General features: G+C 37.8%; 1 protein-coding gene across 5 annotated transcripts in view; it reads right to left on the reverse strand.

Annotated features, from left to right (window-relative positions):
• Window positions 1–560: 560 nt before the first annotated feature.
• Window positions 561–26,470, reverse strand: part of st3gal4 (ST3 beta-galactoside alpha-2,3-sialyltransferase 4) — a 53,661-nt gene continuing 27,751 nt past the window's right edge. For 2 of the 5 annotated variants that reach the window (XM_077235527.1, XM_077235526.1), the window contains exons 3-11: window positions 25,609–25,681; window positions 25,339–25,428; window positions 19,440–19,537; window positions 19,101–19,164; window positions 16,386–16,484; window positions 13,590–13,779; window positions 13,342–13,479; window positions 2,770–2,922; window positions 561–2,223 (exon numbers count right to left, since the gene is read on the reverse strand). In XM_077235527.1, coding sequence (XP_077091642.1) covers window positions 2,134–2,223; window positions 2,770–2,922; window positions 13,342–13,479; window positions 13,590–13,779; window positions 16,386–16,484; window positions 19,101–19,164; window positions 19,440–19,537; window positions 25,339–25,428; window positions 25,609–25,681 — 995 coding nt within the window. In that variant the 3' untranslated portion in view covers window positions 561–2,133. Of the gene's footprint in view, window positions 2,224–2,769; window positions 2,923–13,341; window positions 13,480–13,589; window positions 13,780–16,385; window positions 16,485–19,100; window positions 19,165–19,439; window positions 19,538–25,338; window positions 25,429–25,608; window positions 25,682–26,273; window positions 26,433–26,470 lie in introns of all 5 variants that reach the window. The other 3 variants (XM_077235530.1, XM_077235528.1, XM_077235529.1) reach the window with 3 other exon arrangements.

Here is a 26,470-nt window from a genome sequence, read left to right on the forward strand (position 1 = left end):
CAAATAGTGCTCTATTTAAGGGTATAGGGGGCGATTTCAGACACAGCCTTACTGTGAGTGACGACACGCTGACCGACGACGTGTCTGGAGCGGTCGAATGTAGCATCTACCTATAGACCTAGTGTGCCAGAGAAACAAGCAATCAGCCATGTGAAGAATTTTGTCTTTGAACTTCCGTTTTTGCGGTAGCTCTGTGTGTGTCTATGTCTAGATGTCGAAGAGCATTTAGCTGCATGGTGAAGTGGATTCACTTATTGTAGAGTTACTGAAAGTTATCATGAGCATTGTAATGTTTAAAGCAGATGTCATAACAAATGTCAGTAGACTGTGAAGTTTATAAAACAAGCGGTTCATTCAGAAATCCGTAAGATCTTACGTTCATGCTGTGGAAATACAAAACAGAATGCTAAAAAGGGGCATAAGGTCTATACATATCTGTGATTGCACATATCTGATTTCATAACAAATGGATAATTACATAATTGCTTGGACATGTTAGCATGTTGCTAAGCTAACGGTATAGTTCTAAGAAGCATAAAAGCAAACGTCACACACAAATATTTTGTATAAAAATCTTCTTTATTATCGTACTGACTATTTCGTTGTCTATACAACATTGAATGAAATAGTACATTTATCATTATTCTCCCACTTTGTCCACCATTTTGCATGTATCCATGGATCATGTGCAATCTATTGAGAGATTGCCTGTCAGGAAATAACAGGTAAGAGTCTTAACATCTAGAACAGTCTTTGTCTCTGGTGCGTAGCCTACATGTGATGCCTTCATATATGCAACCTCCAATTATGAGTCTGATTTATGAAAGCTGTTGGTGCATGGTTTGCATCATTCATTTGAATGACACCAAAAGTTCACCTCTCGCGAGGTATTTTTTGCTGTATTGGGCTACTGAGGCCTTGCAGTCTGGCAGTGTATTCGGGCCCTGACAAATCTCCAGATGTTCCTTCCTCTGTGAAGCTCTGAGTAATGAATATGACTCAAAAAAGGTAGCTCCCCCACTTCAAATAGAAACAATATCCATAAAGCAGAAAGCGAACATACGGCCATCATGTACATGTAATTTGCCTCAGTGCTTCACTCTCCCTGTAAACAGACCTCGCTCACACTGTCACGGAGTTAATCGCCCTCTTCAGGCTGTGCGAGGTATTGCTACAGATATCCGGGTGATGACTTCACAATCACTTATGCTCAGAGGAAAATTGGGTTACACTTTATTTTAAGGGGTCATTGTTACAGTTTCAAGTCAGCTTCATTTATATAGCGCTTTTAACAATATAGATGGTTTCAAAGCAGCTTTACAGTGATAATAGGAAATTAAAGTAACAGAGATTGTTTTGGCTTTACAGCAGCTCTAGAGTTAAGTTATTGTCCAGCTAAAGTTAGTTTTGATTGATTCGCTTCCGTCACAACGATCACTGTAATATTAGTGTAATATTAATTAACGTAATGTTAATTAACTACATTTACTTACTATAGGGTTTGGTTGAGGGTTAGTTGCATGTAATTATGCATAATTTACTGTTATTACTATGGTAAGTACATGTAACATATGTAACAAGGTCACTGTAAAATAAAGTGTTACCAAAAATTGTATCTTAAATATAGAATCTCTAAATTGAAGAGGCTCACTTTAAAAGTTTAGCTGATATACCCTTCTAAGTGAGTTCATAAGTGTTACATTCAACTTTGAAAGTGCACTAAATTCTGTAAAAAAAAATTCTTTAACTTTATTGACTTTCTGGACAAAGAGCAGATTTGGTTATCTGAAAACAAGGTTGCTGTTCGTCATCTGACCTTGTCCTTGTCTCCATATGCTCTCCATTAAATCTTGCCAATGAAAAATAAGATTTCATTTCATTTTATTTAATACTTACACAAAATATCTAGTGGTGATATTTAAAAAAAAAAAAAAAAAAAAAGAATCCCGAAAGGAATTTTTTCTTCAAAAAATCAGACAAAAATGTGGAAATCGCATAGAAATGCAGGGTGAGAGCTGAATATAATTCAGGCTTGTGTGAATCCAAAGATGAAGATATTGTTTCTAGTGTTGTATTTACATGCACTCATGTATGTTCTTACGTGTGAACATATACTTGTGCTCATGTTGCGTGTCAAGAATGAGGATGAAGATATAAAATGGCCCCCTGGTCTTCCAGTCTCTTAAGAACCTGACCCTCTTGGCTGAGATCATGGTAGGAATTCTGAAACAACAAGAGCATCCAGTAAAGCAAAGCAATGTTACACCGTCTTAGAAGAAAAGGTTCTTTATAAAAGGGTTCTGTCAGGCAGAACCTTTTATGGGTTGTCATCATGGGATCATTTTATAGAATTAGTTTTAATTAATTGGTAACACTTTTTTTCGATAGTCCACTTCACAGCTCTGCAACTTTGCAACTACATGTCACCTAGCAGTCATTGGAGTAGCATGCTTACTATCTGCTAACACTTTATTTTGATGCTCCTCAACACACGTTCTACTGACTACAAGTAACTTTGCAACTACATGTCAACTTATTCTACTAACCCGAACCATAACAGTCTACTAATACTCTGATAAGTTGACACGTAGTTGTAAAGTGACTTATTATCAGTAGAATGTCTGTTGATTAGCATAAAAATAAAGTGTTAGCAGATATTAAGCAGAAAGTCTACTAATTCTCTAATGAGAGTCAGTTGACATGTAGTTGAATGTCTGAAGTGGACTATTGAAATAAAGCCCTTTTTTTTTCATTAAAAAAAAAACAAACCTTCATGGACTTCATTGTTTCTTTTCCATAATAGTGAATGGGCTGTTTCTGGTTTCGGGACTCTGGATATCCGAATCCAGCGACGTGCACAACGTCACAGTAGTTTAATGCCACAAATACTGCCAGAATACCAGTGGTGGGATGGATTGGTTTCTGATGGAGAAACAGAGGAAACAGAGGAAGTGCTGTTTAGATAACGTCTGTCTAATAGTGTTTGTCCTCCTGCAGGGGGCGGCTGAAGACAGCTTTAACTTTCCTAAGAGTGCTTAAGCACTTGGATTTTAGCCCAAGTCATCTATATGAATCTATAACCGATTTAATTAACCTTTTTCTATGCAAATAAGTCCAATCAAATGCTATCTCTCCACTGAGGTCCACCTGGAACCAAGAAACCTGACATAATGGCTATTTTTGAAAAAAGAATGAGCTCTATGATATTATGTCCTGCACAAACCTTAATAGGACGTCAACATACATGTAGGACAACATTTTTTATGAGGTTTTAAACTCCTCGTAATTTTGCAAGCATTATAAAAACGTTGAACACACACTTACGCTGCAATAAACCACTTAAAATGTGAATTTTTGCCAGAAATCACCTTTTGTGTGAAATTTCTGCTTAGTGGAACGCTATGGAAAGTAATGCATCTTGGCTTTTTCCAGCCCTGACTGCTTAAGTTGCATCTATCTCTCTTTTTCCAAGTCATTAGCTTTTCCGCATTGCTCCGTGATTTCCGTAGCTACTGATCCGTTCAGTCCCACACAAAATATCCTCCCTAAACACACTTGTATACATCTCCTCAAAGATGCAAATCTCAGCCTCCATTTCAACAACAGTGCCTCCATTTTCACATCATGTTCAAATTAAAAAAAGAGACTTCCTACTTCCTTCTTCTTGTTAATGGTCTTTCCTTTCCAAATGGGGCTGTAAACATTTGGCACTGTGCTCTGAGTTACTCATATACAACATTTACAAATATCAAACTTGATAAGATTTAAATCATAAAACATATGGACTCAACATTAAAGACAGAATTTTGCTTGTCAAATAGTAGTAAAATATGCTCACAGATGAAATACTGTCATGAACTATAACTGTAGAAGAACTGACTTCATATATCTACTATATATTACCAAAATAACAGTACATTAAAAGTCAAAATGGCTCAGAAAAAATAATTAGTATAAGAATTAGAATTAAATTAGAATCAGGACTAGCATCACTTGGTTATATTTTAAAAAAATAATATACATTTTTTAAGTGAAATAATGTTTTTAGCCCTGTAAATAATAATTTGTGTGCCTTGTAAATGGTAATAATAATAATAATAATAATAATAATAATAAATAAAATAATAATACCCACTACCCTACAGAGAATAAGTGGTTTGGAAAATGGATGGAATTATAATATTAATAATAAAAACAGGGCTAGATTGTATTCTATGGAGAATTAAAAAAAATTGAATTAAACATAAAATAAACAACAACAAAAACTAAATTGACCCTTTAAATAGTTTACTAATGTAATTTTTTTTTTATATAATTGCCCTGGTATTAAGTAACAGACTAGCTTAATGATTTAGTTCTAGTTATTTTCCATTCTATTGTTCTGCGTTTAATTTTAGAAGCCAGCGGATCTGCTAGCATTTCCCCTTGAAAGCTCTCTCTCTCTCTCTCTCTCTCTCTCTCTCTCTCTCTCTCTCTCTCTCTCTCTCTCTCTCTCTCTCTCTCTCTCTCTCTCTCTCTCTCTCTCTCTCTCTCTCTCTCTCTCTCTCTCTCTCTCTCTCTCTCTCTCTCTCTCTCTCTCTCTCTCTCTCTCTCTCTCTCTCTCTCTCTCTCTCTCTCTCTCTCTCTCTCTCTCTCTCTCTCTCTCTCTCTCAACACAAAGAATGAGAGTATGAAGACTGAGCGGTTTGTTGGTAGTACAGTGAGTGTCCAGGTTAAGAACTAGTTTGACTAAAAACATCACTCTCTGTTTCAGTCTGTTTTTTTGACTAATAGCTCCAGAAGCGAGCGTGGATGTGCACGTGTGTTTCCCCCATGTTTATTGACAGAGTACGGCTCTGTTTGCCACCCTCTCAAGCATGACGTCTCTGTGATTCTGGCTGTCGGCCCAGAGATTGCAGGGGTCCCTGTCAGCGAGGAACACGGGAGGACAACCTTTTTAAGCAGCCCGAGGAATATAAAGAAGTAAATCTGTTGCACGTGTGTCTGCGGTGTCCGGCCCAATCACAGCCCTCCAAACAAGCTCAATACAGATATATGACAGATATATGTAGAGGGGTGTGCCTCCAAAAGATACAAAAGTACACAGAGAGGAAAGAGGATGTATGTGTTTCTTTGTGAGAGAGAGAGAGAGAGAGAGAGAGAGAGAGAGAGAGAGAGAGAGAGAGAGAGAGAGAGAGAGAGAGAGAGAGAGAGAGAGAGAGAGAGAGAGAGAGAGAGAGAGAGAGAGAGAGAGAGAGAGAGAGAGAGAGAGAGAGAGAGAGAGAGAGAGAGAGAGAGAGAGAGAGAGAGAGAGAGAGAGAGAGAGAGAGAGAGAAGAGTTTGGTTGGGACAAAGCACTGAGCTTGTTTTTGCATTCTTGTATTTACTTGCTGTTTCTAGCCTTCGATAACATGTACCAAAAATAAACTTCTAATCATAATTCTTTGTAAATATCTGTGGCTGTACCAGGATACTTGAGGTCTTTGTATGGATAATTGACCATAAAAAAAACGTTTCACAATAACAAATATCTTGCCTCTCACAAAAACAACAAGCAGAATCCAAAATTAACACATGTGAGTGAAACTTGGCTCTGGTGAGGTAAATGTTTGCCAATTGGCTAGTAATTGTATTAGAAACAGCACAGCACATCTGTAAGAATGATAGTCTGACCTTACTCACAGCAAACCAAATGCAAAGCCATACACTACAATTCAAGTGTTTGGGGTCAGTAGTTTGACCCTCTTTTGTTTAGTTTTTTTAAGGAATTGATAATTATTCAGCAAGGATGCATTAAATTAATCAAAAGGGACTGTTTAGACATTTACACTGTCAAAGAAGATTTCTATTTCAAATAAATGCTGTTCTTTTCACTTTTTAGCCTGACGGATGACAGACTTCCTCCTCAAGAATGGCAACATCGACAGCTCTGTGCAGAAAGCAGTGGTTAAACAGTGGTTCCCTTTCGAAAGCTACAATCGATGCTTCGTTGCTCAGCGCATTGGGAACGTCTTTAATCGTGACCAGCTGAATATTGTGTGTAACACGTCGATAGAATTGACCCGGAGGTAATATAGCCTCGGTCGATGACGTCATCGGCGCGCACCCGCAACACGAGGCTATAAATAGATGAGCCGCAGGTGCATCGTCAGGTCTTTTGTCTTCAGACCATTCTGTGCATGTGTGAACGCAAACACTCTCTCTATCTCTCATCTGTTCTCAGATCTTTGTTAGGAGTTAGTTTTGTCAGGCAGTGTGCAGAAAATTTCTCATTTCTCAAAATCTTTTTCTCTCACGCTACATCAAAGAGTTTTTGAAAGTTAAAAAAGAGGAGAAATGAGCCAAGAAAATAGTAAGCGTTGTGTTCCTCCATGCTCCCGTCCCATGTCTGAGCTGGATACACACGATTACTGTTTTGTTTGTTCGGATGAAGAGCACGCGTTTCTGGCTATAGAGAAGGGCGGGTGCGAGCATTGTGACCAGCTCACGGTTAAAATGCTTCGCTCCCGTCTGAACTATTTCCAGTCCGCACCCGCATTACCATCGTGGGGCTCTCGTATGGATCTGCATGACGAGCAAGAGACGGGTCCGTCCCTTTCACTTGCTGCGTCACCAGATCCACGCATCCCTTCTTGTGATTTCGAAGCGCGCTCCGGTGCTTCTTCGGTTCACGAGGGGGATGTTGTATCTCTTGGGTCTTCGGACCACGAGCAGCCAGCCTCTGAGCGTTCCTCTCGTGAAAAGAGATCTTTCGAGGAATTGCTCGAGGTGGTTACTCGCTCGGTGGCCCGATTACAGCTTGACTGGCCAGGCGAACAAGAGACCCCCAAACAGTCTAAGCAAGGGGATAGGTTTCTGTCCGGTGGCAGGGAGGAGGGACCAAAACATCAGTCTTTCCCCTTTTTCGAGGACCTCCATGACGAACTATTTAAGTAATGGAGTAAACCATATACTTCTCGCATCTTTGTACCCTCGACGTCGACTTTTTCGACTATGGTGGGTGCGTAGTCGCGGGGGTATACGGAGATGCCGCAGGTTGAAGAGACGCTCGCAAGCTATCCCTCGCCTGAAGCAGCATCTTCGTTAAAGAAACCTACCCTCCCCACGAAGCCGTGCAGAACAACATCAGCGCTCGTGGGAAAAGCTTATCAAGCTGCAGGTCCGGCTGGTGCTGCGCTGCACACTATGGCAGTGTTACAGGCGTACCAGGCTGACCTGTTGATGGACTTGAGTACTATCGATGAGGAAGTGTTTTCTGAACTACGCAGAGCCACAGATCTATCTCTTCGCGCGACCAAGCAAACGGCCCGTGCCATCGGTCGTTCTATGTCCGCTTTGGTCAGCACGGAGAGACATCTCTGGCTCAATCTCACTGGTATCGGGGATAAAGATCGTGTGTTTTTGTTAGACTCTCCGGTCTCACCATCGGGAGCATAATACAGCGAGGGAGAAGAAACACATGAAACTATATGCAACTATATATTTTTTCTAACAGGGTAGTAAAAGTTTAGCTGGCTAATATGAGCTGTTACTGTGGCTGAGCTGGTTAAAGCGTAAAGCCTTGTTTAAACTGGACGCGTCCGCATGAGCCCAAAGGTGCGTGCGGCAAAAATGGCATGATTGTAACAGCGCGCGCGCCTCGCATCCCCTAGACACCATTTACTACAGACAATAGGCTTTTTTTCTCTGATTTTGAAAACTCTTTGCGATCGACTTAAAATGCTTCCAAGACCGACTTGATCGACGGGTTGGTGATTCCTGTAACGTTGTTTTGCGGTCAATGACTAGAGTACTAATCAGCTGATTTACGAACGTAACCAGCACATTTATCTCCACATAGCAAAGCCATAACACAGCGAGGGAGAAGAACTAAGTTACATGAAACAATCCAACTACATATTTTACACCACTGACAAGGGAAAAGTCACTACTCACGGTGTTTATGGCTAGCTTCTAGCTTTCTGCGGCTTCTCTGTCAAGGTAGTGACGAAACGCGCTCTGTAGCGCTGTTTGTTCGTGTTCGGCTACGGTAGAAACATGACGACACAATATGTCGACCTTCATAGAAGGGGGTGCCCGCGGTTATGGAGATATAAATGTCTCATTCTAAGGTAATAAAAACATTACAGTTTATTAAGTAAGTTCTTTATACACCACTGAACACATAGTTATGGATCTTATATTGCATTTCTGTTAATAGATACTCAAAATTTTTACACATTGCACCTTTAATTGTATTCTTTTTTTGAACATGTGTTTGTACTTGTTTTTGCTTATCGTATCCTATCTCATGTAAATAAAACAAAAAAGCCTGCACACTGCTGCACAAATAGCCTAGATATTTTATTCGTTTTGTTAAAGCATTGATTTTTCTTTTGCTATAGATATTTGACATTTCAAAATAAAAAGCAAATGCTAATTATTACCCGAATGTAAAAAAAAAAAAAAAAAAAAAAAAAAGAACCAATAAGAATACCGTTAAAGTACCGGATCGATAAGCAGTATCGGTAAGAGTAGTAATACCGTTAAAACCTTAATGATACCCATCCCTAGTAATGATGCAGTATAAAATGTTCGCAGTCACCGTTCAAAGTCATATGGGTTTGGGCACCATAATAAATGCATTCTAAAAAATGCATTAAAACATCTCGACAGCGCTTTAACTTGGCAAGAAGTTCTGGAAAAACTGTGCCCAGATCTTTTCCCCTCCCTTCTCACCTGTCTAACGGTGATCGTGTCGACTGACCTGAAGATAACCACTAAAATGTTGGTGGAGGATACTCAAAACTATTGAGGACGTCCTACAATTTGACCCTAAAAAAGTGGTTTCTTTTAAATTAAAAAAAGTGTTTTAGGTGGACAGATCAATACAGTACACAGAACATGTAGGATGTTGGAAAATAATGTATTTTCTGTTAACCAAATGCTTTTTAATATTCACCATTACTTCAATGCAAGTGAACATGCTCGCCGTTATTTGTTGCTTAGTGACGTGTGTGTTCAAGTAAGCCAGAAATCCGTAGATTCTGCGCAATGCACTGTATTTTATATATCATGAGGACTCACGAGTTGCGTATTTGCACTAAATCCGCGCAGATTTGGTTCCAAAGTTAATTTTTACCCTTATTTGGCTAGTTGGAGGGTGTTAATTTCAATCCCTGAATGTTGCACTCCTGTTTGTCATTGTGCACGAAACTTCACGCCAATAAATCATCAGAAATATTGCTGACTTGTGCGTCTCAAGCGCCCTCTTTGCGTTAGTCCTACTGTGGTACTATGTAAAAAAATATATATTTTTTTACATTGAATCTTGAAAAAAAAAATATAGACCTACCTACCGACCTTTTTTTTTTTTTTTTTTACTGCAAACCAAAATATTTTTAAGGATTGGCCTAATTATGACCCAAATCTGGCTCTCTGTACTTCACATGTAACGGAGGAAAGCTTTCACAATCTTTGCGAGCTCAATGCATGATTCACACATCGGCTTGTCCTGAAAGATGGAGCAGTTCCAACTTTAAAAACAGAAGCTTTTGTTTACGAGCCACAACCTGTAAGTATGATTTATTTTTCGTCGATGTGTTTTCCTGTAATAGTCGTATTGTTAATTGTACGTTGTAGCAAGGAAGGAAACAAATGACAACGCTGTTTGGCTGTTCTGGTTTATTAAATGCTCATTCATACTTTACGTTATCCGACAAACACCTAATGTTACAAATTTTTTTTTTATCTCAACAGCGAACTTGGAATTAGTGTAAATTATTCTTTGATTAGAGCTTTTATGTTTATCTACATGCTTGTTTATCTACAGGCATGCTAAACATGGTTCTGTGTTTGATTTGGCAGCCGATGTTTAGTGTTTGTTTTGGGTTAATAGTTCTGTCGACAGATATTTTGTCTACAATCGTTCTAAAACTACAAAAGTTATGGTGGCATACAGTCAGAAACGATCACTATAGATCCAGTCTTTACTCAAAAAAAATCCCTTTGAGGACTGTAGTATAATTTGTTAGAACGATTATATGAAATTCTTGTTTATGAAGCTTATTTTTTGTAATTCTATAATAATTAGTACAATTACTGTAAATAACAGCGTATCTAAAAAGTAATGATAGAACAACAAAAAACAAACCTTTCTGAAACGTCGTTTAACAGCCGTTCTTGAGCAGGTTCTGCTCGATCATCTTCACTAACGTTTCCCCGGGTCCGATTGGTTTTATTGACCCCATTGTTTACAATACACCAAAGCACAAAGTACCGTTAAAGGTAAGGGGCGTGACGTTTCCGGTAAACGTGCACTTGACGGTTAACGAATCACAACACACTGGGCCAGCTAACCAATCTGAGCCCATTGCATAGTTTTGAGGGACTGGCTTCATAGAACCAGGAAACCATTAGACCGTTTTTACAAGGAGGGGCAGAGCAGTGTAGAATAAAGGTAAAATATATGAAAAATAATGCAATTTTTAAAAAACGAAGCATGAACATATATGTTACAGTTCACCCCACAAACACAATCAAGCCTTCGAAAAAATGCGTTTTACCATCCCTTTAAAGGGATCATGAACTGCATTGTTTTATTGTTTCATAATATTCCCTGGGGTGCACTTATAATGTTAGTTTGATTTGTACATCAAATATTGTCATAATTTAGAAATAAAAGGCATTTTTCCTACCCTGATTTTATCCCTCTGATTTGAACGCTCTGTTTGAAGGGGCGTGTCTGCTGTGAGACCTCAGTGTAAACGCCCACTGCTATGATTGGCTAACAGCTCTGCATATGAAATAGCCGGTATTACATTTGGAACTCTCTCGAAAACTTTTAGCCCGTTTTTACTATTACAGCTCTCAATGTTAACTACTCGTGAAACGTGATAATTATAGCATTACAATTAGATCTATGGCATTATATTTAGATCGTGGCATGAAAGGTTGCAGTGATGAGCATAGCCAATTACAGACATGTATGCAGCGATCTTGTTATTGCAACTCGATTTCTGCACATCAACGAATGCTTTCGTCATAACTAACAGTGCAAACACAATGTAAATTAGATATTTGTTGATAATTACGGGAGTTTTGGCGCGAGTTCAGAACTCAGTGACAAACACAAGCTGTTTGATTGACAGCTCCAGTGCGTGCTGTTTGATTGACAGCTACTGCTAACCCTACTAAGAAAAACGATATGAAGTTGACCGTTTAGTAACTGGTTTGATTTACTGACAAGATAAAGAACATCTGACTGTAGCTACATGAATCATAACATCAGATATCACTGGTCACAGATCAGGCATTAGAATGAACAGGGTTAAGGCCCGTTCACACCAAGCACGATAACTATAAAGATACCGATAAAGATATAATTCTAAAAATCGTTCTCCATATTAAAGAATAACAGAGTTCACACCACAACTATAACGATAAAGATATGAGGAACGATATCGTTGGGATCACTTTCAGAACGATTTTTTTCCAGGTGTCGAACGATAAAACACTGCCAGCCAATCAGAATCCATTCTAATTTAAAGGTCTCGCGCATTTAAAATGGCAGATGACATTGCAGAGAAGTTAATCGTCGCGGTACAAAAAAATCTTCCACTGTCCACACGGGTGCTTAGAATAAAAAAGACCGTTATCAGTCGTTGGTGTGGACGCATATATAGTTATCTTTATCGTTATCTTTATAGTTATCGTCCTTGGTGTGAACGGGCCTTTACTTACATGTTGTGGCAATACTGTCGAGTCCATATCGTAAAAGCCTGCCAAGCCTGCACTTTTTTGGGGACTGATTTACCGAAGAATCCAGTGAAATGTACCGAATACGAATAAATAATGTTCAACTGAGACATTCACATTGTTGAAAATAAATATCCACATTCCTAGCATTAGGATCCTTCTGAAGGTAATGTTTTTTTTTTTTTTAACCCAGTGAGTAACCCTGTGCTCTTCTCTCTTCCTCAAGGAAGTTTTCAGTTCTGAAACTTTAAGGATATTGTTATAATATGATGACCTCTTATATGTCAAAACCTCAAGGAAACATTTATTTCTCAGTGCATGACCCCTTTAAGGGAGACAGTTGTTATGTTTTACGTTTTTTGAAGAAATAAATGCAGCATAAGAGAATTATTTTAAAAACCATCTCTTTATGAACATTACAGACACTACAAACATCCTTATACACTCCACATGTAACATGTCATTTTTCATGGGAGTGAATCCATGTGGGAAAAACTGCCCTCTTTCTCACAAATGAGATTAGAGTGGAGCTGGTGTTCTGCTCACTAATGGAGACTTCGAAGTATCAGGATACACCAAATGTCAACTGACTGGAACCTCTCTAATATTTTTTATTAGCATGGAAAATGCAATTCTGCCTTGGGTAACCTTAATGTCAAGAATCCATAGATGATGCATTACAATGCTTTTTGAGTCTCATTACCATCGTTGGTCCCACTTTATATTAAGTGGCTTTAAGTACTATGTACTTACATTGAAATTAATAACTTGATACAATGGACTTACTACGTCACTCACAGTAAGGCTGTGTCTGAAATCGCCCCCTATACCCTTAAATAGAGCACTATTTGAGAGGACAGACATTTGTAGTGATGTCTGAAACCATAGTGGACGTTACCGTGCTGTAATTAATGTATGTAATTACATTTGTAATTACACAGTTGACCCTTCCCTTACACCTTAACCTAACCTTAAACCGACCCATACCACACACACCTGACCTTAAGCTTACCAGTATCACATCTCAATGCAGCAAACGTGTTTTACAATACAACCTGAACACAATAAGTACTATGTACTTACATCGGTAAATAAGTACATAGTACTTAAAGCCACTTAATATAAAGTGGGACCCAATCGTTTCATTACTATCAAATATGCAAGTGCCACAATTTCCATATCTGAAATTATATCCACATCTGTTCTTCCACACTGAGAGCGTTTCGGTAACACTTTACAATAAGGTTCATTAGTTAACATTAGTTTACAACATTAGTTAGCATGAACTAATAATGAACTGCACTTATACAGCATTTATTAATCTTAGTTAATGTTAATTTCAACATTTACTAATACTTTATTAGAATGTTGTTAACATTAGTTAATGCACTGTGAACTAACATGAATGAACAATGAACAGCTGTATTTTTTATTAAATAACATTAACAAAGATAAACAAATGCAGTAACAAATGTATCGCTCATGGTTAGTTCATGTAAGTTAATGCATTAACTAATGTTAAGTAATGAACCTTATTGTAAAGTTTTACCTAGCGTTTCCATAGTGATAAGACATGGTGATAAGTGTTAACATTCCCTGGAGCCTGGCCATGTGTGCAGATCTCACCTGATGTTGGCGTGGTTGCAAAGGAATTTGCAGAAGCTTGCTGGCTGTTAGGCGAAGAAAATATGGGTCCAGGATACGGATCTGACTGGTCCGGCCAAGCCAGATCAGGGGAGGAGGCTTCCAGAAACCCTTTCGAACCTAAACCAGGCATAGAGAGAAAACAGCTCTCGTGATTACTGGGAAATCAGGGGGAAATCTGGCACAGGGTCAAAAAAAAACAAAAAAAAAACTAAGTGAGACGGACTGACCCTCTTCTCGTCATATAGGATCTCTTTGAGCCAGCGGAGGTCATGTTGTTTGAAAGGAACCAGGACTAGCAGAGTGTCCGGGTCATTGTGGATACCCGGATTATAGGAGGCGGATTCGGGATAAAACAGACGCAATGTGGTCTTGTTACCCACATCCTCCTCATAGCCTCTTACTGGGGCGTCATTCAGCCTGACATACAAAGATATGAGGCCATTTATATTAAGGTCAATAAGCATTGATAATAAGTGTGCCATGGCTATAATATCAATGCAATGGACCACAATAATGCAATTTTCAGAGTTGAGAATGTGTCAGTTAAGAAATAATAGCAGAAACAACTTTGTTTTGTGAAATATATTGACTTTGCAGTGTAGTTTGTACACAATTTGTGCTCTGTTGATGAGGAATAGTGGTAAAGCTTGCCAGAAAGCACTACTCATTTAGCCGATTTATGAGGTGATAGGCTAGTGCAGCCAAATTGCATTTCCCGTCATTCCCTATGGAAGCAAGAGAATGCTAAAATACATAATAAAGACAATTACAGACCTGATTTACACCATTTGCCTTGATTTTGTTACACTAGTGCTGAAAAAGCTCCCTGATTTGGCAGTAAGTTAAAAAGAGAGAAGAAATATAAAAATTGCCTAACACATCTATTTTTTTCCAGACAAAATCTGTTCGTACATCAGCTCATAATTACGACTTCTGAGCTTGTAAGTAGGACTTGAACGCTGCAATTCATCTCAGCATAAACTGTGTGTGTGTGTGTGTGTGTGTGTGGGGGTGTCTGTGTGTGTGTGTGTGTTTGTGTGTGTGTGAGTGTGAGTGTGAGTGTGTGTGTGAGTGTGTGTGTGTGTGTGTGTGTGTGTGTGTGTGTGTGTGTGTGTGTGTGGGTGTGTGTGTGTGTGTGTGTGTGTGTGTGTGTGTGTGTGTGTGTGTGTGTGTGTGTGTGTGTGTGTGTGTGTGTGTGTGTGTGTGTGTGTGTGTGTGTGTGTGTGTGTGTTTGTTTCACTCTATGGATTTGGTGCAGACCAGGTGAATTGAATTGTGTTTAGATTACAATAGCTGACATTCTTCAATAGCAAGACATTCTTGAGGCAAAGCCAAGCATGTGATGTAAACAGCAACAATGATAAAGAAAGGAAAACAAATAAATGCAACACAATGGGGGATTAACTGGGAAAACACCCACCATTGAGAAGGGAGGGTGACCTTTTGATTAAATATTCATTAAAATTTCCTAAACTGGAAAGAGCCACACCTTGTGAAAACTTGAACAAAAAAAGTTCTTATTATGGAAATAATGTGTGAACTAAATGTAATGTTTACTGACACTCAAATGCATGTTATTTATAATTAAGTGAAAATGTAGTTCAAATTTATATTGAATGCAATTAGTTTAACTTAGTTTAAGTAGGACTTCAGTACATCTTTATATGTAATTTCATTGTCTTTCAAATATAGTTAAAGTGTTCTGCTGAATTTAGTGACAAGCATTTAAAATAAACTAAAATATATTTTAATGTCAATTCATTGAAACTTGTATGTCATGTATTTAAAGACATTTACAATTACACATCTGTAATGATGAAGTTGCAATAAAGTACATTTCAAAAATATTAACTTTAAATGTAATATCAAATAACCAAATACAGTTAAAATTATAATCAAGTCCTTTACATGTGCTTTAGTATGTTAGTCAACACAACAAAATGAGTGTATTTATTTAAAGCATGACAAAAGATTATTTAAAAATGCAATTTAAAGTAAAAGTTTATTGTGCCATTATTGCAAAGTGCACTTTATAAAAGTGTACTTAAGTGTTTTAAGAAACATAGTAATGAAAGTGTATTCTCTTTTATTTCATTAATATTATATGATTGTATTAATTAATAATAAAAAGTGCACATTCAAATACAATTAAGCACACTTGTTTTTCAGAAGGGATAATTTAGGAACAAAAACCCATTAGCATATTAAGGGAGGCAATTGTTATGTGATAAAAAATAAATAAATAAAAATGCAGCATAACAGACTTCTTTCAAAACATCATCAGCTAAAAACCAAAGTGTTACACTCCCTACTCTCCACTGCTTCATGAACGTTACAGACACTACAAATACATCCTTATCAACTCATTTTTCATGGGAGTGAATCCATAGGAAAACCGCCCTCTTTCTCACAAATGAGATTAGAGGGGAGCTGGTGTTCTGCTCACTAATGGAGACTTCGAAGCATCAGGCTATGTAACTCAACACCAAATGTCACCCGGCTGGACTCTCCTCCCCCGCCGTGATTAGCTTCTGAGAACACAGCGAGGAGGGAGAGACCATGGAAAAATACACTCAGCCAAATTCTGCCATTTGTTTGAGGCTTACAAGAAATAAAATGGCATTAGTTCATTCCAAGGGCTATAAATCGGCTTGAGAAGCAAAGGTTGAGAAACAGTAGCCAAGCAGCGCTCTAATTGCAGGAGGTATTGAGCCTATTATTTGCCACTCAACAGACTTACAATAAAACAAGAATGCAAAATACAAGCCAGACTAATGGAAAGGCTATCGCTCTGTAGAACGAAAGAAAAATATATTCAACGGATAGATGGAGATGGAAAACGAGATGGAGAGGGAAATTAACTAAAACGCTCACTAAGCTCAAACTAAAACTTTCTGAGAAATGAAAAAAGAGAATATAAACATAACTTTTTTTAAGAATGAGGACTAGTAAACGGTAAATGAAAGCAGTGTAACAGAAACGTTGAAAGAGGTCAAAGAGGTGGAGGTGTTTTTTTTTTTTACCTGATCACCACGTCGTATTTGTTAATGATCTCCCCCAGTGAAGTGTTTTTTATGGAAAAGCCGTTTCCAATGACTGCACATGTCCTGCAATCTAAACTGCTGACACAAAAAAGGCACTTTCCATGAATACGGTACACAATAAGGCCTCAAAAATACTTTTTCAACAAATAATCAGTGAAATGAGGTGTGTATATATATATATACAGGGCTTGACATTAACTATATTGCTCACCAGACACTGTGTCTTGTGGTTTTCCAAAGTTACAAGCCACACAGCATTTGCACTAGCCACAATTTTTACATTGATGACATGGGAAAAAACTGCCATAGAGATATTTTTAATCTGATAATTTGGAAGCAGGTGTATTAGGCTGCTGTCACTTTAAGACCTGACGCACGTATCCATTAAACTGGTACACATGCGTTTTCTTTCTCAACTGTTTGCGTTCACTTAAAACATAGCTGACTTGTTCGATTCGACTGTGAGTGGACTGCGAAGTGGACTTCACAAGGTATTCCGCCATCTTAAGTGAAACTTCAATCCGAAGGGGGCGAACATGTTCAGTTCAAAGCAGTTCAAAGGGCACTGCAAGCGGCGTAGGGAATAAGGGAACATCGATACATCACTTCACAGGAACTGTCATTATGCATCGCGTCACCAGTCTGAACTAACTATAGAGCAGAGCCGTTGGAAGAGTTTTTAAACGGCTCTGCAAATGCATTTGAGTATTCATAAAAAAATTGTTGTTTTTATACAAACTAGAATATTAATGAACTGTTACATGGATGCATGTTACAATGGTTAATGGATGAATGTTACATTTGCATATTCTATTGTATGAATAGTTATGTAAACAAAGTAAAAGTGTTGAAAAGCAGCTGAGGCGCACTCCCTTTTTTTATTTTACTTTATTTACCTCAGGAATGTTTACTATGCAGCTGTGCACGGGAAAGAAAGTGCACGAGATGAGACTGCTACAACTATTAAGACCATTGATTACGAACTCATTTACACATCAAAATGTGTTTTCATATTGAATGACAGTTACAGTACAGCTTAAAATCTGTTAATAGTCAATTAATAGCTGCAATAGTAAATTAAATATACAAGTAGTCTATTTAATAAACATGTTTTAATTATATTTATTAGATACAAAATGTTTTTGTATATATATATATATTTTATGATTTGAAATCTGAAAGTAAAATTACAACATTTATGTACTATCGTAATCTGCGCAACCAGTCGTTACCTTTCTTCCAAATGAGCAATTATTGTCAGTGAAGTCCACTTCAACACAGATCCTGTGCTGAGGGAGTAGGGAGCAGTGAACACTGCGTAGGGACCCTGTCAATCAGAACGCACCTACTGTTCTCTACTCGCCAAGACCAGCATTTTGACATTATTTTGTGTGCATTTGACTGTTTAAGTGCAATAAGCCGTGAAAACGAACTCAAGTTAATACTTAGAGGCGGATTTATGTGTGCGCACTTTTGGTGTGATCACAAAATCTGCGGGATAAAATACAAATATCTAACAGGATTGTACATATAATATATTGGATGTTTAGTCTAAAATTGGCTGCCGCTAATGCCGAGTTCACACTGCACGATGTTCAAAGTAGTCGGGTCACTGTTCTTTTCACACTGCACGACTATCTGGGGTAACATTCAGTTGCTGGTGTGTGTACACTCCACGATGGATCGGCGACAGGAGGTTTCACACTGCATGACTTTACAAAAGAAAGAATCGCCGACAATTTCTGTCTGGTTCTCAAACTACGTTTCACAACCAAACACACGCGAGAAGTGATAAGAAAATTACGCAAGATCACGCGTGTGTGAGACCGCGCAAGAGTTCTCGCGCAAGACTGAAATTGTTATTAAAAATTATAGCCTGCAAGAAGCTTGCGATCCAAATTGACTGTGCGCTGATTTGCAGCGAAAAGGAGAACAAGAAAAACAGATTATGCAGGAAGATATATGTTTGGGGAGAAAAAACGGCAGCAAGAATTGTGTGTTCGGTAAAGAGAGTTAGGGCTAAATAAATAATTTTGCAATGTGCTGCTGTTGCTGCTGGTCAAGCAAATGTTTGTGCTTTGTTTCTGTTTGATATGATTGTAAATATATCTATTAAAATACTGATATTGTGGTCTATAACTCCTCCCCGAACATCCCGTGGTCCTGTATCTTGCTCTCTCATTGGCTGTAGGTCATTGTCGATGTAGTTTTCAGTCAGAACACATTCGTACAGCAGGATTTTGAATTGCCGACAAGTCCAGATATTAAGCATGTCAAATATCTCACGAGCTTCAGCAACTCGTCTGCAATTCTCTCAGATCGTGTCTTTGATAATTCACACTGCGTGATTGTCACTCATGTGAACTGATTTGCCTATGATTTCTGGCATTTGTTGGTGATCTCCCAAAACCTGTCGGCGAGTGAAAATCAGACCTAAAACAGTTCAGTGTGAACTGAAGGGTTTTACTTCTCCATTTACTAAACCGTCAAAGAGTCACTACGTCTTTTTAGTGGTTATCATATGGTGACCAAGTTAATTTTGAAACATGAGCAAGAACGCTATGGTAATTTATTTGTAATACGTGCTGTGATTCATGCCACACCACAGCACAGTCATAAGGAACTGAAGCAAATGAGTGAATCTGAGGAATGGTTTATGTAAATACTTGTGAAAGCTGCTCAGCCGTACTTTACCTCTCAATGTTTGCTGGCATTGTGTAGCTGGAAATCACTGCCAAGACCTTCAGAAGCAGGAGCTCTGCAGTTAGAAAGAAGATAGTCTTTGAACAAAGTGCACCATTATGAATGCATCAACATGAATGTATCGCATGCATTAAAAGCATGCTGACCGCAGAAAAACAAACAAACTTTTTTATATTAGGTTGACTGAAAGGTTTCAAGGGTATGTAAGGTTTCAGCATCCAGATTTAAGTGATCATGTAACATAAGCATTTGCTTAATGACGTTGCACTAGATTTAACCATTGTATTAAAGGACAGATTATAAGAGAGGACCAACAGAAGCTGTACATACCGCTGCCTTTAACACCATAGGGCAGGGCTTCAGCTGACAGATGTTCCCTCCAGAAGAAATCCTCAAGCTTCAGAAAGAGCTCAGTCTTTCGGCTCATGCTGTTTCGGTAAAACAAAAACAGACTCAAAAATAAAACTACGTATAATGCTTTGTTTCTCAGTTTTGGCATAATTTCAAGCCTGACCAACAATTTCCTCCCTACCTAATTAAGTTTTAAGGAAGTGATGGAAGGGGGAGGAAAAACAGTATTGGGCTGAAAGGTACGATAGAGTTGTGTATCATCAGAGTAACGATGGAAATTAAGACCATGACGCTGGATGATCTGACCAAGTGGAAGCATATAGATTAGAAATAGAAGAGAACCAAGAATGGACCTTGATCCCTTATACCACGGGAAACAGTGACAGAGCCAGATTTGTGTTTATTAATGCTTTTATTAATGATTTCCTATGACTTTTAATAATGTTTTTTTTCAATTTATGAGTAAAACAAGGTCGGTAGTAAACATTACTTGACAATACTTGGACGTTTTGCTCTACTACAGCTTAAATTGCACACACCTATGTGAAAAAAAGAGAGAGTTTTTAAGCTTTTATGTGTATTTTTAAAAACTAGTAATAACTAGTATTTTAAACTAAAAATAAACTATAAACTAGTAACTAGATAAGAACGTTTGGGGTGTGAGGGAGTGCAGTTTACATATAACAAAACGTCCAAGTATGGTCAAGATATGTTTATCACACACCTTATTTTAATCATAAATTGAAAAAAAAAAATTTTAAAACTCATAAGAAAAACTCAGGGGAAGCACTGGTGAATTAGTTTTCTCTGCAGCTCACATATTATTTAACTTTTAACAATGTATCCTATGTTTTTTACAATTAATTTAGGATGCATAAAATGCAACGTATGAAACTAGCCTTTGAGTTAGAGTTGGCATTTACATGACAATTATTTGCAGAACAAACCGCTGTCAAACAAAAAATGAAATGTAGGTGAAGTTACATTGTGAAAAGACTGTTTGTCCATTTACAAACAACACAGATCCTTATTACACAGGACACTAGTTTGGCTACACTGCTGTGTTGTCCATGTGTAAAGCTCAAAAGCTTGAGATTGACATGTTGGTTTAAACCAAGCTAGTCTGTAATAACAGTGCAGTGGAGCCCAGCCCAATCATTACACATTGATGTGTTGGTTTTACAATTCTGCCAGTCGTCTACACCCTCCCACTGCCCATGAGTGTCCTTTTTCCATTAAGTGCCCTGTTATTCTCTGGCTGCACCACTGAGTAAAACTGCAAGAGAAATCCCGATGATTTTTAAGAGCTGCTGTTAGGCAAAAGCATCCCTTTTCACCCGGAAATCAATATTCTGTGTGTGTAAACAAAAGAGCTATAATAATATGTTTTATTTATATAGCGCCTTTCAAGAAGGACACTTCACATAAAGTTGACAAATAACTTAAATAATGCAGATGTACAATCAGGGAACAACAAAGTGAATAGGCAGTCATATAACAAGCATGACAATAGCCAACATAAGTAAGGATCTGATCATGAAAGTAAAAAATGTTTTAACCAAACATGCTGTAAATAAGTTAGTTTTGAGTTCAGTCTTAAAGGTCTGGAGTGAGGAGCAACGCGGATGTTTTGGGGCAGCTGAAGTGCTGAATGCCCTACCATCAACAGTAGATAGTTTAAACTTGAGTAATACAAGCAAATTCTCAGAACTCAATCTAAATAGTACAGGCATGAACATAAGGGTGTATTAGCATTAATAAACACAAATCTTGCTCTGTCACTGTTTTCTGTGGTATACCTCAAGGATCCGTTCTTGGTTCACTTCTATTTCCAATGCTTCCTCTTGGTCAGATCATCCAGCGTCATGGTCTTAATTTCCATCGTTTGATGATACACAAATCCGATGATACACAACCTTTCAGCCCAATACTGTTTTTTTTTTAAGCGATTAAGGGCTTAAGTGGGTAGGCCACCAAACTTAGAGTTACAATAGTCCAGAGCAAGGTTATAAAACCATGGACAACAGTTTCGGCATCTTTGAGATTTGACAAAGGTAGTATAAAGACAATGTGGGAAAAAACAGGATTTAACAAGACGTCTGATATGGGTTTCAAAGCATAATTTCGAATCAAATAGTACCCCAATAATCTTTATAGTGGGTGATGGATGAACTATAACTCTGTCAATGTGAATGGAGAAGTGATGTTGGGACAAGACAAGGGATTCAGGACCTACTAACAGGATTTCTGTATTGTCAGTATTCAGTTTTAAGAAGTTTTGACCCAACTTTTTGTAGAAAGGAAGTGATGAAAGAGGGAGGAAAACAGTATTGGGCTGAAAGGTGTAAGGCGGGTGCCAGAACGTCTGGCTACCCCTCGAGAGAACAAAAGGCTCTCCTGATAATTAACATTTGAACCCTCCGTTGCATAATTATGTAACAGCAACATCTGAGGGCCCGTCCACACGAAGACGCGTTTCGCTGTATACGTATACATTTTTTATCGTATTGGCGTTTCGTCCACACGGATCCGGCGTTTTGGGAGAGTGAAACCGCTACTTTTTTAAACAGTTTTTTGATGATGTCATCACATCACGTGTCGGCTGCGTCACACGTAACAGCAACAACAATAATGGCGGACTACATGATTGTGCTCGTGCTGCAGAAGCTACTAAGCCTACTAGCTTTATTACAGCAAAATCTATTGCTTCTATGCAACTGTGGTGAGCAACAAGCGATAATGGACAACACCATACGCCACATGCTCTTAGATCCACCGCGAAAGACAACCAGGAGAGCAACCAGGAGAAAATTTTGGATAAGACCAGGTAGAACAGGCAGTTGGTGGGACAACTTTGTCAATGGCGTTGTTGTGGAAGATGAATGGAGGGAGAATTTCCGCATGTCCAAAGCATCTCTCGTCGCCCTGAGCGAGGAACTCAGTCCGTATATTGAAGGGCATTCTTGGTTCGTATACAGCGCGCAAGGTTATGCGCATACTCAAAGTCTTCTTCTCCGTGTATAGTGTATCTCTGTGGCACAGTTACAGCACCCCATACTGGTCTGGCATATATACTACACCATTTTTAGTCGGTTTCAGTGGTTTCGTGTGGACGCAGATATTTCTTGAGACGACGCCGTGTTTACGGAGTTTTTTTTTAGAACGAGGAAAAAAAAAATCGGATAGGGAACGCACCAGCTTCGTGTGGACGTGGCCTGAGACGCAGCACACAGTGCAACTCACACCTCGCATCCCATTTTGACAAGTTACAAAAGTGACTATACATCTTTGGTATCATTTAAAGTGTCTCAGTGCGCCTGGTAAAATGGTCTCACTCTCCCAACCATAATGAAAAGCTAAAATAAGTTACAAAATATGAGAAAAGTGATATGTCCCTTAAAGGTGTTCCCTCCCTAAGATCCCCTCACTAGGGGACCAAAATCGAATTATAATGACAGACACCACCATTTGGTAAGCAAATTGAATTATCAGGGTTTATAAGGAAAATGGACTAAGAGGTTCTTGGAATCTGTAACTAGATTTCCCAAGCGATCGCTGTGTGTAGTATTTCATTGCCAGGTAAATATTTCTTCACTTCCCGAATTGTTGTTATGGTATTTCATTGACCGATGATTTTATTGTATGAATTGGATTTTGAATTATTGCTCTATTACCTGGTCAATAAATTGTAAACATTTGATTTTTTTTTTGACTGACTCTGAGATTGTTTTTCCAAGTAGATTATCGGATTCGTATATATTCCCGCAATTCTGCGTCAGATTAGTGACGACTAATATTTGACACCAATTTCAAGTGTACTTGGTTCTATGCAGAGACGAGTTTATTATGGTTTAGGGCAGCAAACGCGCTGCTTGACTAACCTAAATCTGGGTGCGTCTGTTTTACCTCTGTCTTAATTTAATGTTACTTTAGATAAGCGTACGTGAGAAATCAGGGGCTTGACCAATCCAAACTATTATAAGGGAAGTATAGTTGGTCGACTCATACCTATAATAGGGCCAAAACCTCTACTAAAGTAAAACGATTAAATTAAGTTCAAGTGTATGCAATTCCATGGGGGCTAATAAAATATCTTTTGATCGAGTAAGGATGAATCCGACCTCTTAAGATATTAGCCAATTACCTCTGTTTGATGAATAAAAAATGGCAAGATTGTGTTTTGAGACCTGCGGAAAACTCAAGGAGAATAAGAATAATCAAACATTCGCTCACTTTTAATGATACCCAGATATCATTAAAACCCTTTTCATTTATGGATTCGGATGAAATAACGAGTCAATACATATGAAAAAATGTACTTAATTTAATCTTGAATGTTGCGGAAAAGGAAAGGCTTGTAACACGCAGAGACCTTCACCCGCTGATCAGAAAACCCTCATTGGCCTGATCCAACCAGGCCTTACAAAGGTAAGATAGATTTGTGTATCGTCAGAGTAACGATCTGGACTATTGTAACTCTTAGTTTGGTGGCCTACCCACTTAAGCCCTTAATCGCTTAAAAACAGTATTGGGCTGAAAGGTTGTGTTTCATCAGATTTGTGTATCATCAGAGTAACGATGGAAATTAAGACCATGATGCTGGATGATCTGACCAAGAGGAAGCATTGGAAATAGAAGTGAACCAAGAACGGATCCTTGAGGTATACCACGGAAAACAGTGACAGAGCAAGATTTGTGTTTATTAATGCTAATAAATTGTTGCCTGTCCAAGAGATGTGAAGTTAGCCACTGAAAGAGAGTAGCAGTGATAGCTGTTAGACGAGATAGGAGTACTGTATGGCAAAAATTATAAAAAGCTACAAATACACCTGTAAAAAAACTCCATACACCAATCTATGACTCATGAAGTTGAAAATTGGTGTGCATCTTCTTTGGTGGACGTCCTGACATATCCGCTACTACTTCAAAAAACAAGGCCACTAGCAGCCAATCAAACTGGATTTAATTTAATTCAATGAAACATGGATTTAAACCACGAGATCTGACAGCAACATGAATCAGGGTTAATTGGAAAATCCTTAAATATACCTGACATTAACCATGTTGAGTATGCTGTTAAAGAAGACTACAATGTTTGCAGCAAAATCACTATTGTTCTGGTGAATGAATAAACAAACAACTAAATGCAAAAGTTTAAACTTTATTTGGAGAATGAAAAAGCTCTACATGCTCAGATCAGATAGGGAATGGCCAGCTGTGTAAACTAACAACCCTGATGATGCTACAATAGAGAAAACAAACTTTGTAATAATTCTTTTCAAATACTACTTAACCCTCATAAGCTTTTCCTAAGCCTCCTAAGTGAAAAAGGGTCACACCTTGGCTGTTGACAGACAACCTGGGAGAGTTGTGATTTACACTGTCCTTTTTGACAGTGTAACTTTTTATTACTTCTAAATAAATTAAATAACAAAAAATTTCCAAAAGTAGTAACAATACATTTATAAATTTCAGCTTCTCTACAGTAAAAATATACACTTCTATAAGTTGAAACAATATGATTTTATTGGGTATTTGGTCCAGATTACTGCCATCTGATAAAATGGTCAAACATTGTATATAATATATATATATTCTAGATTTATAAGCTGTTTTCCTCATATATATATATATATATATATATATATATATATATATACTGTATATAAAAAGTGTTTTTTTGTTGTTTTTTAACGTATGATTTGCAAGTAACGCTTACAGTCATAGACTTTTTGACAAAGAAAGAAAGAAAGAAAGAAAGAAAGAAAGAAAGAAAGAAAGAAAGAAAGAAAGAAAGAAAGAAAGAAAGAAAGTTAGTTTTGTGCTTGGTAAACTAGTTTCAAGTTAGTTTCCACAACACAATTCACAGTTCACATACTTATATTTTAGACTCTCCCACTTCCTGTGCAAGCGATAGTTGAGACATCCTGAGACAGTACTGTCAGGGGACTTTCCGCTGCCTCCATAGCTTAAATATAAGAGAGAAAGATAGTTTCAGTAGTTAAAGTTAGCATACGTACACCTTAAAAGCTTCTGCACGTTTCAGCCTGAGAAAATAAAAAATCTAAAAATAAAAAAGCCTTCTGTACCATAATAACAACCAAAGAAAACAATGCATTTGATATGTAGAGCAGGTGACAGTACTAACCTCTCAAAGTAGAATTGGGAGCAATAGTAACAGATGAAGAACAGCACAACCGGGAGAAGTCTAAAAAACCATGCTAGAATAGAACGAGAGAGAGAGATAAAGCCAATGAATTAAAATACATATATTGTAAGATTTGTTTAGTTATAAACTGCCAAACCCGGCATTTAATAGCATTTCCATGGTACAGTAGTGGCCAAAAGTGATGTCCAGTGGGGATATTTGTTTTTAACAACCCTACAATTAAATGATCAAAATATGAGGAATATATATATATATATATTTTTTTTTTTATATATTTTTTTATATTTTAAATATGAGGGAAGAACAAAACACTAATCTTGGGTAAGGTATTATTTGACAATAAAGGCAAACTGCAGCTACAGGTTTTATTTTACTATGCAAAAAAATAAAATACATAGAAAAACAATAAGCTCACAGGAAAAAGCATGCATTTACTACAACATAATCCGATATTAATATTCCATTGGTTCTCTCGTGTTTTTGTGTTATGTGTTCATAATTTCTTTGTATGGCCGTCTGGCCAAAAATAATGTCAGCACAATTTGGCATGTTTCATTGCATTAACATAAACACCATTTGAACATAGTATTATTTATTAATTATTATATATTTTATTATACAAATTAATTTAGTCAGATAAAGACCTTAACCAAGTTCAGTGTTTTGATGGTTCAGCTGGTGTGTGGTGAGCGTTCTGGCGCAATATGGCTGTCGTCGCATCATCCAGGTGATGCTGCACATCGGTGGTGGTTGAGGGGATTCCCCCTTCCATGTAAAGTGCTTTGAGTACCCAGAAAAGCGCTCTAGAAATGTAACGAATTATTATTGATTTTCCCTCATA

This window comes from Siphateles boraxobius, unplaced genomic scaffold (genome assembly GCF_051911475.1).
Source record: "Siphateles boraxobius isolate OS27281-9 unplaced genomic scaffold, OSU_SipBor_1 198, whole genome shotgun sequence".
In the NCBI taxonomy this organism is placed as follows: Eukaryota; Metazoa; Chordata; class Actinopteri; order Cypriniformes; family Leuciscidae; genus Siphateles; species Siphateles boraxobius.